Source organism: Kogia breviceps, chromosome 8, assembly GCF_026419965.1.
Source record: "Kogia breviceps isolate mKogBre1 chromosome 8, mKogBre1 haplotype 1, whole genome shotgun sequence".
In the NCBI taxonomy this organism is placed as follows: Eukaryota; Metazoa; Chordata; class Mammalia; order Artiodactyla; family Physeteridae; genus Kogia; species Kogia breviceps.
The window spans coordinates 67,191,252-67,206,365 of NC_081317.1; the positions used below are offsets into that span (position 1 = coordinate 67,191,252).

The 15,114-nt window shown below is 38.8% G+C and overlaps 1 protein-coding gene across 4 annotated transcripts in view; it reads right to left on the reverse strand.

Moving 5' to 3' along the window:
- The window catches only part of CD274 (CD274 molecule), a 34,248-nt gene that overhangs the window by 16,077 nt on the left and 3,057 nt on the right, over positions 1–15,114 (reverse strand). For 3 of the 4 annotated variants that reach the window (XM_067041581.1, XM_067041580.1, XM_059071917.2), the window contains exon 2: positions 163–228. In XM_067041581.1, coding sequence (XP_066897682.1) covers positions 163–214 — 52 coding nt within the window. In that variant the 5' untranslated portion in view covers positions 215–228. Of the gene's footprint in view, positions 1–162; positions 229–5,316; positions 5,426–15,114 lie in introns of those variants that run through there. The other variant, XM_059071916.2, reaches the window with a different exon arrangement.

Genomic DNA, 15,114 nt, shown 5'->3' on the forward strand with positions numbered 1-15,114 from the left:
TCCTATATCTTTGTCCAGTGAAATATGTTTATGAAATATGTTTATGAATTATAATGAAGGAAAATAGAATGTCTTCTCTACAAAAATTATATCTATTTTATTATTTCAGTTTTTATCTTATAGTTAAAATATAGAACCTAATGAAAGGATCTGGTATCTCACCTTTCAGCAAACAACAGTAAGCCATGAATGTAAAGATACTATATATCTTCATCTTTCTGGAATGACCTAATTATGGAAAACAGAAAAAGAAAACTGCTTTACTCAATAATTGAATACCCAGAAATTACGGGACTTGGCAGTTTTAATTGAAATTGTCTTTTGATAACCAGATAATGACTGATTTGTAAGTGCTGAAATACAGCAGGGAATTTAGAAGTTCAGTACCTTCACTTAATATCCCACAGCCACAAAGCTAAATGAAAAACAAAAAGGTACTATGATGAGAATTTTAATTACAAGGCCTGGAAAAAAACTTGTACACTCAAAAGAAACCAAGAAGAAAATATTGCACCAAAATCCTCTCAATTACTTTTTGTTTTTTTCCTGCAGTGTAACATATCTAGAAATCTAAGCCTGCCCTATATAAAATTTCAAAGCCAGGAGAATCTGATTTCCATTATCTCCCACCTTTCAATGACTTTTCCCCCCTAGCAGCTGAATACTTTCATCCTACCCTTTAACTATTCAAGACTTCCACATTATTATCCCAACCACTCCAGTTCTCCCCCAGGTTCCATCCTTCTAAAATCTCCTCTTTCGTCCTTTGCTTATCCCAAATTATAAATTCCATTCCCTCAATAAACTGATTCCACTAGTAGTAGGGGGAGTGAGAAGGAGAAACAGTTGGATTCAACCACTTCACATTAAGATGTGACTCACTCACAGCCCTCTTTCAGGGTTATCTGCCTAGATTCTACACTTCATTGTGTCATCCTGTTTGAAATTCTACCAATTCTTTGATTCAGCAAACATTGATTGAGTAGTTTTTCTGTTCCAGGCACTAATTTAGGCATTAGGGATACAGCAGTGAACAGGAAGGAAAAGCCACTCTCCTCTAGGAGCATATATTCCAGTAGAGAAGTAAATAGAGAAGATTTGCTCTATAGTTCAGCAAATCTGTTTACTTACTAACATATTTTCTCTCTCATGTAATACATATATTTACATTTTGAGAAGAAAGCCAGTTTTCTGCCTTAGGGTCTCTTCAACCTTTGTATACATACAAAAACTCACAATTGACCAATTAATCAATGTTACACATATGTAAGGCAGAAGATTTATGTCATGCATATATAAATAGCTCCTAAAAATCAATAAGAAAAGTACACACAACCCAACAGGAAAATGAGCCAAAGGTTCTAATATACAGTTCAGAGAATAAGAAATACAAATGACATCTAAACATAGGAAACGATGCTCAATTTTACCAATAAAGAAAAAATAATAGTTTAAGACATGAGACACCATTTTTCACTTATTAGCTTGATCAAAATTATAAAGTTTCCTAATATTTAGCATTTCTGAAGATATGAACAAATGGGTTTCCTTACCCACTAATAGTATGAATGTGAAGTTGTATAACCTTTTTTGGAAGGGCAATTTGGTAATCTCCATTAAAATCTTAAATATATATGTCATATTAGCTTTCACTTCCTCTCTGAGAAATAAATCTTACAAAAACAAAAACACATGCATGTAACAATAGACACCACAAGATTAGCATTGCTAATACCAGTCCCAAACTGGGAATACCCTAGATAGCCTAAATGGTTAAATAAATTTTGGTATGTCTATATAATGTAATACCATGAAGGAAAGAATACATGTAGATGTGTTGACTTTGTAAAGATGTAGAAAGTAAGTTGCAGAACAGTATATGTAGCAGAAATCCACTTTTGTTTAAAAAAGAAATAATCTATGTGTGTATATTTAGACATGGAAATTTACAGAAAAATCCATACCAAGATGCTGACAGTGGTTATATCTAGGAATGAAATTAAAGGAAGAATAGTCAGGTATTTATCTCTTTACAGTTTTCAAAAGGAAGAAAGGATGGGAGAAAAAGAAGAAAAGAGAGATGAGATTGTGAGTGACTTCTTTGGTGTTTTCCTGTGTCCAGATTTTCAAACCAATGAATATGTTTTACTTTTATTAGAAAAAAATAAAAACAAAATTTAATGAACCATTTCATCTTGCCAAGCTGCAGAGAGTTTGGCAGATGGAGTAGTATAATGGAAAGAACCCCAGAACCCCAAACATCAGAGTTGAGGTAGAATAATGGCACATGTTTATTTTTCTTAATATTACCACATTATGCCAAATAAGAAAAGAAGGGGAAAGTCACCCACTGTTCCATCACTTAACCCAGGGAGAATTTGGTAATGCCTGGAAACATCTTTAGTTGTCAAAATGGGGTGGAGAGAGGGTTGCTACTATCTAGTGAGTAGAGGCCAGGGATGCTGCTAAACCTCCTACAATGCACAGGACGGCCTCCACAGCAAAGAACTATCTGTCCCAAAATGTCAACAGTGCCAAGGCTGAGAAACCTTGCAACCACTGTGAGCATTTCAGTATATATTTTTGTTCCAGTCTTTTCCCCATGAAGCTTTTAAGAACAATTATACACATACACCCATTTTTTTCATTTAATATTTTGACAAATAATTTCCATTTTACTGCATGATATTTATAAGTATCTTGTTTAGTGGTCCCATAATGTTTAGTTTCCCTGTTGTTAGGTAAGGATTGTTTCCAGTTTTAAAAATATAAGAATTTGTGGATTCAGCAAATATTTGTTAAGTGTCTACCATGTACCAGGTCCCAGGCTAGGCCCTGAGGACAGATTTTCCTCAAGCAGAACTGCTGATCAAGGACAAAGAACATTTTCCTGGTTCTTGATACATGTGGATAATTGGTGCCAGTTACACTGGGTCTTCACCTAGCACTTGGTTTTGTTTAAATATACATTTTTTCTAATTTAATTACAAAGTACAACTTGAAGTTTGTTGATTGTTTTAGTTCTTTTGTGAATTATCTGATCATTTTTTGGCCTGTTTATCTTACTGGTTTCTTATCAACCTGTATGAATCCTTCATGTTCATATAGATATACACATACAAAAATGGTAAAATAAAACAAATAATCATCATATTCTTGCTAGTGTTAGGTGCGTAATTCTTATTTCACTCCTTTCTGTCTGCCCTGTACATGGGAAACAGGGATGGCAGCCAGGAATGTGAGGGCACAAAGGTAGCTGAAATGAGGCTGCAGCAGCTATCTGCCTATCCTTTACTTGGGCCAGAGTTGATTATACCACAATTATAAAACACTGATGTGATATAATAAACACAAATACATTTATCGGGCAGAAGAAAACTTAAGATGCCCCTAACTCCAAGCAAAGAACTACTGAATAAAACAGAGGAACATTAAATCCACTCATGGATTTCAACTAACTTTTCCAATGTTTATGGCATACCATGGTGGACTTCCTATCCCTTAACGAATTTAGTTGAAAATTTTAGAGGTAATAAAAGTTTACTGGAAGGTGATGGATTAGATCTGATATTTACCTACTTCCTCATTATACCTCCTCTTCCAAGGCTCCATTCCCTTGGAGTGCAGTTGTTGTTAGTGGAGGAAGACAGGTAGATAGATAGATAGATAGGGACCATGTAAATAGACATGGTCTTTGACCTCTAAACTCCACATTAGGGCAGTTGGTCTGAGAACACTGACATCTTCTTCAGGGAAGAAACTCTGACAGTATATCTGAATTCCCAGACAAGAACTGAGACATTCAAAGAGCAAGGAAAATGTGAACTATGGAAGAAGTGATGGTTCATTCAGGATGGGGAAGCAGGTTTGTCCCTGGGGGAACCTGGTGTTAACACTATGGAGCTGATACTACTTCTCTAGCTCGCTAAGGTAGGATGGGTAGGACGAAAAAACAGGGAAAAGAACTCAAGCTTTCTTTCTCAAAAGTATAAGCAAGGAGTGTCTTGATATCTGTTAGTTCAGGGTTTCCTTTGATTGTTACCTGATGTATATGTACTATGATTTGATTTTTAAAAATTCCTAGAGTTTGAAAATGTGTCTCCAAGTAAGCTGAAAACCTACCCGATTAACAGATCGAGTTGATCTATTAAACCTCTATGAAATATAAAACTCTATTAAACTCTACTAAACCCTGTGCCCGTTCTCCTCCTCCTCAGTCACACTGAGATATTCTTGTACATTTCCCAAGTGTGGCCTCAATTCACAATAGTATTTCTGTGGCTTCCTTTAAGACCACACTCTAACTATTGTCCTGTGACCTCTGCCTACTCTACCTCACTGAAAAAAAGGCTATTTTTTTCTTTAGAGTATCACAGTTCTTAAAAACTACTGGGCAACTGTCAATGTGAACTGGCACAGCCTTTCTGGAAGGCAATTTTCAATTTGTATCAAAAGGCTGTTAAAACATTCAGACTTTGATTAAGTAGTTATACTTGTAAGAGTTAATCTGAAAGAAAAAATCAGCAATGTCCCAGATATTTATATGCAATGATGTTCAGTGAATGGCTAAAATAGTGAACCACTGTAAATAATCTTTATGTCCAGCATGCATGAGGGATTAATTTTGTTTGGTTATCCAGCACCATGGAATGTAGCCATTAAAAAAATCACATTTTTAGAAAGCAATTTAATCCATAGAAAATCAGCCACATTAGGTGCACAAAACAAGGTGGAACAATGACATGAAGTCTCCCTGTATTGTAAGACAAACCCAAACTGAACTTTGACATAGGCTAAGCTCAATGTGGCTAAGAAATGTTCAACATTTTTTTCCTTAGGCTCCTCTCTTCTGCCTTCAGGACTCCTTGAGTCCTCAAAGCAGATAGAGCAAAGAACTGGGGCTCGGGTATCCTGGCTCTTACAGCAGGAAGGGACCTTAAGAGATGCTGCAGGTGTGATGACTTACCCAGATCAGACTGCTAGTGAGCAGCTAAAGATGGACTAGGACGCAGGTGTCCCGACCTCCAACCCAGGAATTTCCCTCTAGACCCGGTTACCCACCTCAGGACCACATTCGTGAACGCGCAGTAACATATATGCACTTACAAGATAAGCAAAACTGAATCCCCCTAGCTAAAGGCTAAACTTGTTACCTGTTCTTATTAACCTTAATCGGATCTACGGCACCCACACCATCACGCTTTCCCTTTCCCTTCTCCGCTCTCCATCCCAAAGAAAGGGTCAGTTGACGTTCCGTTTTAAAGTGCCCAGCAAGATGGCCAAAGATGCTGGCCAGTGAGCGAGAACGCTCCCTACCTGCGGGCGGGAGACTCTCGGCTGGCAGGGAGGCTTCGGCACTGCGCCCGGGACTGCGAGGACCACACGCTGCGACCCGCAGCTAATGAGCTAGCGTGGATGAGTTCTCCGCCCACCCCTGCCAGACAGACCCGCCCCCGGGTCAGCACCCCACGCCCCCGACTGGATTTTCTTACGCTGCCGCTAAACTTGTAATTTGGAAAACAAGCGGATTTTTCATTTTGGGAATAAAAAGTTAGATAAGTGAAACCAAAAGTTAAACTTAAGTCCGGCTTCCCGTAAATCAGCTTTTCAAAAGAAAAGCTTCAACGATTAAAACAAATCAATATCTGATGTTTTAAACAATGTTTTAAAACAAACCAACGTCCGAAGTCATCACAAAGATTTCGCGAAGATTTCATGAGGTTTCCCCTCTTTCTGATAAAAGCTTTTACAAGATGACGGATCATCCTGATAACTTGCTATAAATCTACAACATATATAAAGTAAAATGACAGGCCCATATGGCTTTGGTTTATATTCTAGAAAGTAGGTGTGTGTGATAGGAAATATATTTTTAAAACGTGGACTTTGTCACTTCCTCAAAGTTCCTCGACATAGTGAAACTATCATTGCTTTGTCATTAAAATAACTTCCCATCAGGACTTAAACCTTTTAAGAATGCTCTGGATCCCTGCTATCCTGCCGTCCTTGAGATCCACGTTGGGGTAGCACAGGTGAGGGTTAAGAAAATCCTCTGGTAACTCCGGATCAGTGGTTGAGCCCAAGCTGAAACCACGTGACTCATACTGAGGCGGCAGCAGAATTGTGTCAAATATTCCCCACTACTGAACTTGTAGGTGCGGCTCTCTTGCTCTTTCGTTCTCTCACTCTCTAGCGCAGTCTCACTCTCCCTCTCTTTCTTTTTAATTTTAAATCGATATATTGGACTCTTCATTGTTTGCTTTTCCTTTTTATTCATCTCAACTGCAATTCAAATGACTGCATAATGAATGAATATTGAGCTGTTCGTTGTCTTGGATACGGCATTTGCTTCCCAAGTAAGAATTTTCACATTCTTAGAATATCACGTTTTTATTTTTTAACTTGGAAAAATACAGAAGATGATACTGTCTTTAAAATCTGGTGGGGGGCTTCCCTGGTGGCGCAGTGGTTGAGAATCCGCCTGCCGATGCAGGAGACACGGGTTCGTGCCCTGGTCCGGGAAGATCCCACATGCCGCGGAGCAACTAAGCCCGTGAGCCATGGCCGCTAGGCCTGCGCGTCCGGAGCCTGTGCTCCGCAACGGGAGAGGCCACAACAGTGAGAGGCCCGCATACCGAAAAAAAAAAAAAAAAAAAAAAAAAAATCTGGTGGGGAGTGTGAAATTCTCTTTAGCCTCAATAAAATTGTAATAGACTTGGAGATGAGCTCAAATCTCTTTTTGAGGCCACATGGTGAAATAGAGCCGCGTTTTCTCAACTTTATTCCCTGTGATATTTTCTGTTTAACCAGTAATAACACTCAAGACCCAGGACATAGATTTCAAGACCTGCTAGTGGGGTCATGACCATCACATGGGAAAAAGGTGGCTCTAGAGCCACCTACCACTAAGTAGCTGAGTTTTCCTGAGCAAATAATTTACTGAGTAGGCAGGAATAAGTGATATCCTCTTAGATGGCCTCTATGATGCATGAATAATTTTTAAAACTTGGGGCGGTGGGGGGGATGTTTAGTTGCTTGTTTATTTGTTTTACCAAGGCAATGTTCAAGGTCTACATAATGATCAGCAGGCAATGCAGGTGAATGGAATTTGCCTTTCTCTGAAGTTGTTGATGGGAATGGAAGGTATTTACTCAGCTTTCTCCTCAGTGATTTACATATTACTAATCTGAGGATTTGTGATTTTGTTCATCTCACCCACCTGTTTCCACCCTTCAGCCATTCATTTTCCTATACTGTTTATCAAGTTTCTTAATGAAGTTTTTATATCGTCTGGAGATAGAAAAACAGGATGTGTTTAGAAAAAAAGAGATTTTATCACTTCAAAAAAGTATATGAAAATCTAACAGCCAGAGGGGCATCAGTCCCAAAACTTTGTTCGTGTTTTGTGATTTGGGTGAAGTGGATGGAGGGGTGCTGAGATATGAGACGAGCAGTGGGAAGCCAGAGATATAGAACTAGACACCTGATCATCTCCAGTATCGCCATGTCCCATTCACACCCTCTTAATCTGTTCATTTTTAGAGGTTAAAAACTCATCATTGCTGATGTGCTATTTCTCAGAGTGTTTCTGAGGGTCACTTGCATCACAGTTGACTTGGGATAGGTGTTTAAATACAGATTCCCAGTCTCTGACACTGACCTGTTAAATCCAATTCTCCTGGGGGTGGTCCTGGGAGTCTACATTTCAATACCATCCCCACATGAGTCATGTGCACACTGAAGTTTTTTAAATTGATGATATAATGTTTAAGGGAAAAAACTGAACGAAGAGTTCTTTGCAAGTACAGTTATAACTCTCCTTCCTCCATCTAATTGGTATCAACACCATTCTGCACTCTACCTCTGCCTGTTCTACTTTCACTTTTGCCCCTAAAACAAAAGAGATGATCTTTGTTTGTCCTGACCTTAGAGAGAGAGATTCCAGGCTCTTACAAGTGGGTCTGAAGTGATACTAGCAATTTCCTGGTGAAGGAGCAATTTCCAGTAAACTTTCTTGATCATCAAGAACAGGACATAATAAAGATACTTAAAACAAACAAAAAATATATTAACAAACTGCTTTGTTTTCATTGAATATGTAGAAATGCATTTTATTATTATATATAAAGACAACATCCAGATTTTCCCCCATGTTCTATTTTTGATTGTGTAGTGTTGTAAACCACTGCTGTAAGTTATGTTCATTTCTCTCTTTCTGTCCCCATCCACCAACTCTCACCTTCTGTTGCCTCCACCTTTGCCATCCACCCCCATAGTCTGGTGCCAAACATATTTCGTGGAGCAGAACACTTTGCTCTGGTTATACAATACAACTGTTTAAAATACAGGAGCAATTAACATGTGTGGATGGCCCAGGGCTAGCAGCTGTCATCACTTGACACCCATGCTCAGATGCTTCTCTTACTTAACAAGGTCTGTATTTGTCTCTTCCTTCCTGTCCTGAGCTGAAGGAGAGCTGGTCAGGTAAAGAGCTCTTGGCTACAAAGGGCAGCTCCCACACTGTGGGTCCTTTAAAACAAAGATGAGGCCTCCAACAATGTCCCTTGTCCTCAAGGAATTCACAAACCCAGACATAGATAATTATGACCCAGGTAAATGCTGTGGGAAGTTGGGAACACTCTATGGTAAATAATTTAATTCCAAGGAATCTCAATAAATGAACTGAAGGCAGCTAAAAATAGAATTTACAATTGGGAGATACCCTTTCAGAGAATACTGGGAAATATTTTATAGGTTTAATATCTTAGAACTAAGTAACCTAGGTGAATGTTGTACAAATGAAACAGTCCCCTTGTGAGTCATTTTACTTGGTACGAGAACATGATTTAGTTCAAATGTGTCTGTAGAATTGCCTCCGGGAGTATTATTTTATACCCATTCTTGGTTTTAAACTAAGAACAATATGACTTCTAAGAGTCTAAAAGTCTTCAGAATCTCTACTTGAAAGGGAAAAGCTGATTTTTGTTTTCTGGTATAAGTACTTATTCAAAGGCCAATTATAGTCACATCCAGGTTACTGGGTCTAGAACCTAATTAATCTGCCATTCATGATAATAGATTCATCATAAAAGAATGAGAGGTAGTTTTTTCTTTTCCCCACCCTATCCTGAAAGGACAGCAAGGCCTTTCTGTTTCTGGAGAGAGAGAGAGAAACTAATAAACATAAACTTCAGATACTGGAGAGTCCTATTAGAAACAAAAAAAGAAAGAAAATGAGGTGGGACAATATGATAGAATACTTAGATGTGAGGCTCCTTTAGTGTGGTGGCCAGGGAAGTCTTCTCTAAGAGGCGATATTTGAGAATCGAATTATGAAGACAAACATGAAATGATCTGCAGGAAGAACATTCCTGGTAGAGGGGTCAACAGATGCAAAAACCAAGGCTTTTGCAACAGATTCAAAAACTTGGCAAGTTTTAGGGATGGAACAAATGTCATTGTGGCTGGAGTACAGAGTGAAAGGAGGCGTGGTGATCAGATCAGATCATGAAGGGTTTTGAGGACCAAGGGAAGAGGGCTGGATTCTAATTGCAATGGAAAGCTGCTGGATAATTTAAAGCAGTAAGGTTACCTGATTGGTGTTCCAAAAACATCACTCTAGCTGTGGTCTGAAGCATGGAGTATAGAGGGGCTAGCATGGAAGCTGGGGGTCCTTTAGGAGCTATTGCTGTAGAGTACATTCAAAATATAATTTGGAAGCAGAACTAATAGAACTTGTTGAGGGATATTAGTAGTAATAGAGAAAAGGGAATCAAGGATGATAGTTATGATGTAATACGCTGTTTCAGGGTAGGATATTATAGCCAGAATTACAGGCTTTCAGAATATTTGTGAGCTCTTTAAGGAAGTCTAAAAATGAAACACAAACTCTCCCATTAAATTATCACTGGAAACTGGTTGTAACCCATCAAGAGACTCATAACTTATTAAGAAGAAATTATTGATACAATCCTTTGTAGAAATGGAAAGTTGGTGGCAGTATGCTGGAAGTGGTCCAAGGCCTTGGTCCTGCTCATGGGATTTAATCAGGGTACAACATGACTGGTTTAGGTCATTTGCTATCATAAGCTGAAGAAATTCACTGGGAACACTGTGCCAGAGATGAGAGGAAAAGGCTCTGAGTTATGGTTAGAGCATTCCTTTGACAAGTAGGCAGAGGGAAAGCCTCAGAGGCTGAGAAATGCCATCAGCTTAGGCAATAGCATTAAGGTGTGTGTTTGTGTGTACTCTAGGCATGAACTGGCTTACTTCTTACAGAATATGGTAGAGTGGAGAGTAAGGGGAAAGCATAGGTTTCATTCGCGCTTGTGCATGAACAAGCCAAGTAGAAACATGAATTATAGACTAGAGTAATAGACATTTTACAACCCCAAGCAAAGGCCCCCAACCTAGAATCTCTTGCTAATTTTGTGTTATTCAGAGCTGACATAGCAAAAGAGAAGACCATAGCAGCATTTTAAGAGTAAGATAGGATAGTGACACTCTGACCTCAAACACTGAGGTAGACTTGGAAAGTCAGAAGCAACATAGGCACACTTCTACCTCTTGAAGTCCAACTCTCTCAAGGCAAGGCCCCAGGGGGTGAAGATAAGCAGTTTCCCCAAACCCAGTGGGGCCTGGCCTAGGTGTGAATTGGACAAGGTGGTTCTAGTTTGCAGCTGATATACTGTAGGGTTGATATCAAGCAAAATCATTGGGTATCCATTATTCTGTATGTCACAGGCTCCAACAGTTATGAAGATAACCCTCATTTGCTTGGTTTTGATAAAGGGGATAATTAATGCCTGCTGTAACCACAAAAAAATTAACTCAGTGAACTCATCATTTTTCACGTGTTCTTGGAGATCCTAAGAGGAAGATGGGGAGTTGGCATGGGGAAGAATAAAGTCTAACATTGACATGCTTGTTCCCAGATTTGCTTGGAAGAAGTTTAATGGACACTGTCAGGCCAAACTGTGCAGCACTTCCAAGGATTCTTGCTACAGAATGAAGAGGAAAAGAATGAAGAATGAACTCTGGGTATGGTTTTTTGATGTCCCTGGATGGCCCAAACAGATGTTGTGTCCCTCTTGTGAAGAGCTGCAAAAGAGGGAATATATAATAAGGTAGATAATTTTATTCATCAGAGTTCAGGGACTGTTTTCAACATAAATTGAAATGCTACCTGGGATTCCAGGTAAGAGACCAGGCTGAATTTCTCAGAGGTGCAGGAGGCTGAGAGTCACTGGCTAGGAACAGGATTATGTGAGTGGCATGGGCTGTAGGTGAAGGAACTTATCAAGGGTTTAGTCTAGTGATATGGAAACCTCATGGTTGAGAAGAAGGAAATATATAAGCAGCTACTGCAAGTGGAAAAAATATTTGGAAAGAGAAATATCTAGAGAAGATTTTAGGCGTTTCCTGTTAAATATGCTGTGCAGATCATTTGCAGGGACTGCTTAAGAAAGCTTATGTATTATTCTTAAGTGCTTCAGCTGTCAGTTGATGTTTTCTTAGATTGCTATTACATGCTTGGACTGAAACATGTGAAGCTTCAGTTGTATTCAGGTTACACTCTGAAATATAATCGCCCACTGCTCAAAAAAGCTTTCCTTGACTTGGCTGCCTCCTTAAATTACTATCATCTCTTATTACTCCATTTCAATGGCAAACCTCAACAAACTACATCATCACTTTTTCAACTATCAAGTTAACAAAACAAAATGCAATAATTATAATAAAGATTATAAATATAGCATTTTTATAAAATATATAGCATTTTTTGTCAGACACCGTGTCTTGATGATTTACCTACATTAGCTAGTTTACATTTTACAACAATCCTATGAAGAAGATATTATTATCACCCCTATTTTATTTTTTAATTAATTAATTAATTAATTAATTTATGGCTGCATTGGGTCTTCATCGCTGCATGTGGGTTTTCTCTAGTTGCGGCGAGCGGGAGCTACTTTTTGTTGCGGTGTGTGGGCTTCTCATTGCGGTGGCTTCTCTTGTTGAGGAGCACAGGCTCTAGGCACATGGGCTTCAGTAATTGTGGCATGTGAGCCCAGTAGTTGTGGCTTGTGGGCTCTAGAGTGCAGGCTCAGTAGTTGTGGCGCGTGGGCTTCATTGCCCCAAGGCATGTGGGATCCTCCCAGGCCAGGGATCAAACCCGTGTTCCCTGCATTGGCAGGAGGATTCTTTTTTTTTTTTTTTTTTTTTTTCTGTAGTACGCGGGCCTCTCACTGTTGTGGCCTCTCCCGTTGCAGAGCACAGGCTCCGGAGGCGCAGGCTCAGCGGCCATGGCTCACGGGCCCAGTCGCTCCGCGGCATGTGGGATCTTCCCGGACCGGGGCACGAACCCGTGTCCCCTGCATCGGCAGGCGGATTCTCAACCACTGCGCCACCAGGGAAGCCCGGCAGGAGGATTCTTAACCACTGCACCACCAGGGAAGTCCCTATCACCCCTATTTTAGACATGCGGATACCAAGGCACAAAACTTAAGTAACTTGTCTGAGCTTATATAACTAGGAAGTGGTACAGCTGAGATTCAAACCCAGGTACTGTGGCTTTAGTGTCTATGCCCTTAACTACCATACAAGTGTATCCTCGTTCACTGCTGGTGGCATCATGTATTTGTTCAACCTCAAAAAATTAAACATAGAGTTACCATCTAACCCAGCTAATTCTACTCCTACGTATATAACCAAAAGAATTGAAAACATAGGTACAAAAAGTTGTACATGAATGTACATAGCAGCAGTATTCATAATAGCAAAAGAGTAGCAACAATCCAAATGTTCATCAGTTTTGAATGGATAAACAAAATGTGGAATATCCATACAATGAAATATTACCCAGTCATTAAAAGGAATGAAGTACTGATACATGTTACAACTTGGATGAACTCTGAAAACCTTATGCTATGTGAAAGAAGCCATATACAAAAGGCCATATGTTGTATGATTCTATTTATATAAAATGTCTAGAATAGGCAAATCTTTTGAGACAGAAAGCAGATTAAGAGTTGCCAGGGGCTGGGGGGGAAGGGGGACAATGGGGAGTGACTGCTAATGGGTATGGGGTTTCTTTTTGGGGTGATGAAAATGTTATGGAATTAGATAGGGGTGATAGTTGAACAACATTTTGAATATACTAAAAGCCACTAAACTGTACTCTTTTAAATGGCAAATTTTATGATATGTGAATTATATCTCAATCTAAAATTTTCTAGGTAGGGAGAAAACAAGATTTGAGTCCACTACTGCCATTATATTACAGTGCCGTATGGTGTCACTTGAGGAATGGACAAAGTCCAAAGAAAGCCGTCCAAAGCTCAGTGATGCTCTGCTGGTTCAGATTGTGCCCAGGCTACAGTATGCCCCATGAATGAAGTCTAAAGTTAAAATTCAGACTGCATTCCAGAGTATGGGCAACACAATTCCAGAATAGCTTAATAATGAAGAGCTTCTATCCTTATCCCCACACATACTCTCCTTCATAGACTGAAGTTCTTGGCTAAACCTGTTTCCCATTTTAATGAAGAAATTCACACTCCTTTCTAAAGCATCCCTTTAAAAGGGAATACCTCTAAGCATATCTTGAACTTTCAAAAACTTAAAAAAATTTATTACTCTATAAACTTTTATTTATTATTCTAAATATTCTTTTTTAAATTCTGGGACTTCCCTGGTGGTCCAGTGGCTAAGAGTCCGTGCTTGCAAGGCAGGGGGCCCAAGTTCAATCCCTGATCAGGAAACTAGATCCCACATGCCACAACGAAGATCCTGCATGCCGTCACTAAGACCTGATGCAGCCAAATAAATAAATAAATATTTTTTTTTAAATAAAAAATAAATTAAAAAAATAAATTCTCATTGGAGTATAGTTGATCTACACTTCTGTGCCAGCTTCAGGTGCACAGCAAAGTGAGTCAGCTATACACATACACATATCCACTCTTCCTTAGATTCCCCTCCCATATAGGCCACCAAAGAGCACTGAATAGAGTTCCTTGTGCCACACAGTAGGTCCTCATCAGTTATCCATTCCATACATAGTAATGTGTATATGTCAATCCCAATCCCCCAATTAAAAACTTTGTTTTCTTAAAAAACTACTTTATGGATATACAGGGAAATATTGAGTAATTTTACTGTCCTGAGGTAGGGGACTTTAAATGAGTTGAGGACTTTATGAATTTCACATCAATTCTTTCTATAATATGTATATTATTTAATCCAGTATTTCCAATCAAAATATTAAAAAGCTATATATATATGAGGTGATCATCATGATGTTATTTTTTTTAGGCTCTGGGAAGCCACCTAATTCTTTTTTTTAATTTTTATTTTATATTGGAGCATAGTTGATTAACAATGATGTTACTGACGGTAGCAAAAAAAAATCAGAAATATCCAATGATGGAAATTGTATACATACTTGCTGAAAATCTTACATATGTTAAATGGTATATATGAATTCCATTTAACAACATGAAAATCCTTATGCTATAATGCAAAATGATTTTTAAAAGTACCTACTTGTATATATATAAAACATATACATTCACAAATTCATACAATTAGAAATAATGCACACACCAGTTAAAGTTATATGTCATTTGATATTGAAATAATTTTCCTTTAATCTTCTCACCCCACAGTCTATGTGTTCAATATCTATACCAAGATTTCTCTCAATTCCCAGAGTAGATATTCTCATAGTCACTTTTTTCACTTATATTTTAAAATACATACAAGAGTATTTATAATGTATGTGTATAAAGTGTATTCATTGGGTTTCCATCAGGGATCAGAATTCTACTCAGTTGGTTTGACTAAATAGATCTTAGATGCTAATTATAGGAGTGGGGGTAGGGTTAAGAGAACCATCCAGTTGAGTTATCCCAACCACCAAGTTGGGGTGAAGAACCATCAGGTTGAGAGTACAACAGCAGCGGGAAACCCACAGCATCTCTAGGCTGAAGAGCAAGGAAGGAGAGCATTTCCAGAGCTCTTTGAGCTGGAGCCACAGAGAAGGGGCCACTGGTCAAGAGCTGCAGTTGTGGAGGGACACAACCACTGCCAGATCCTCAAACAGAGAAAGAA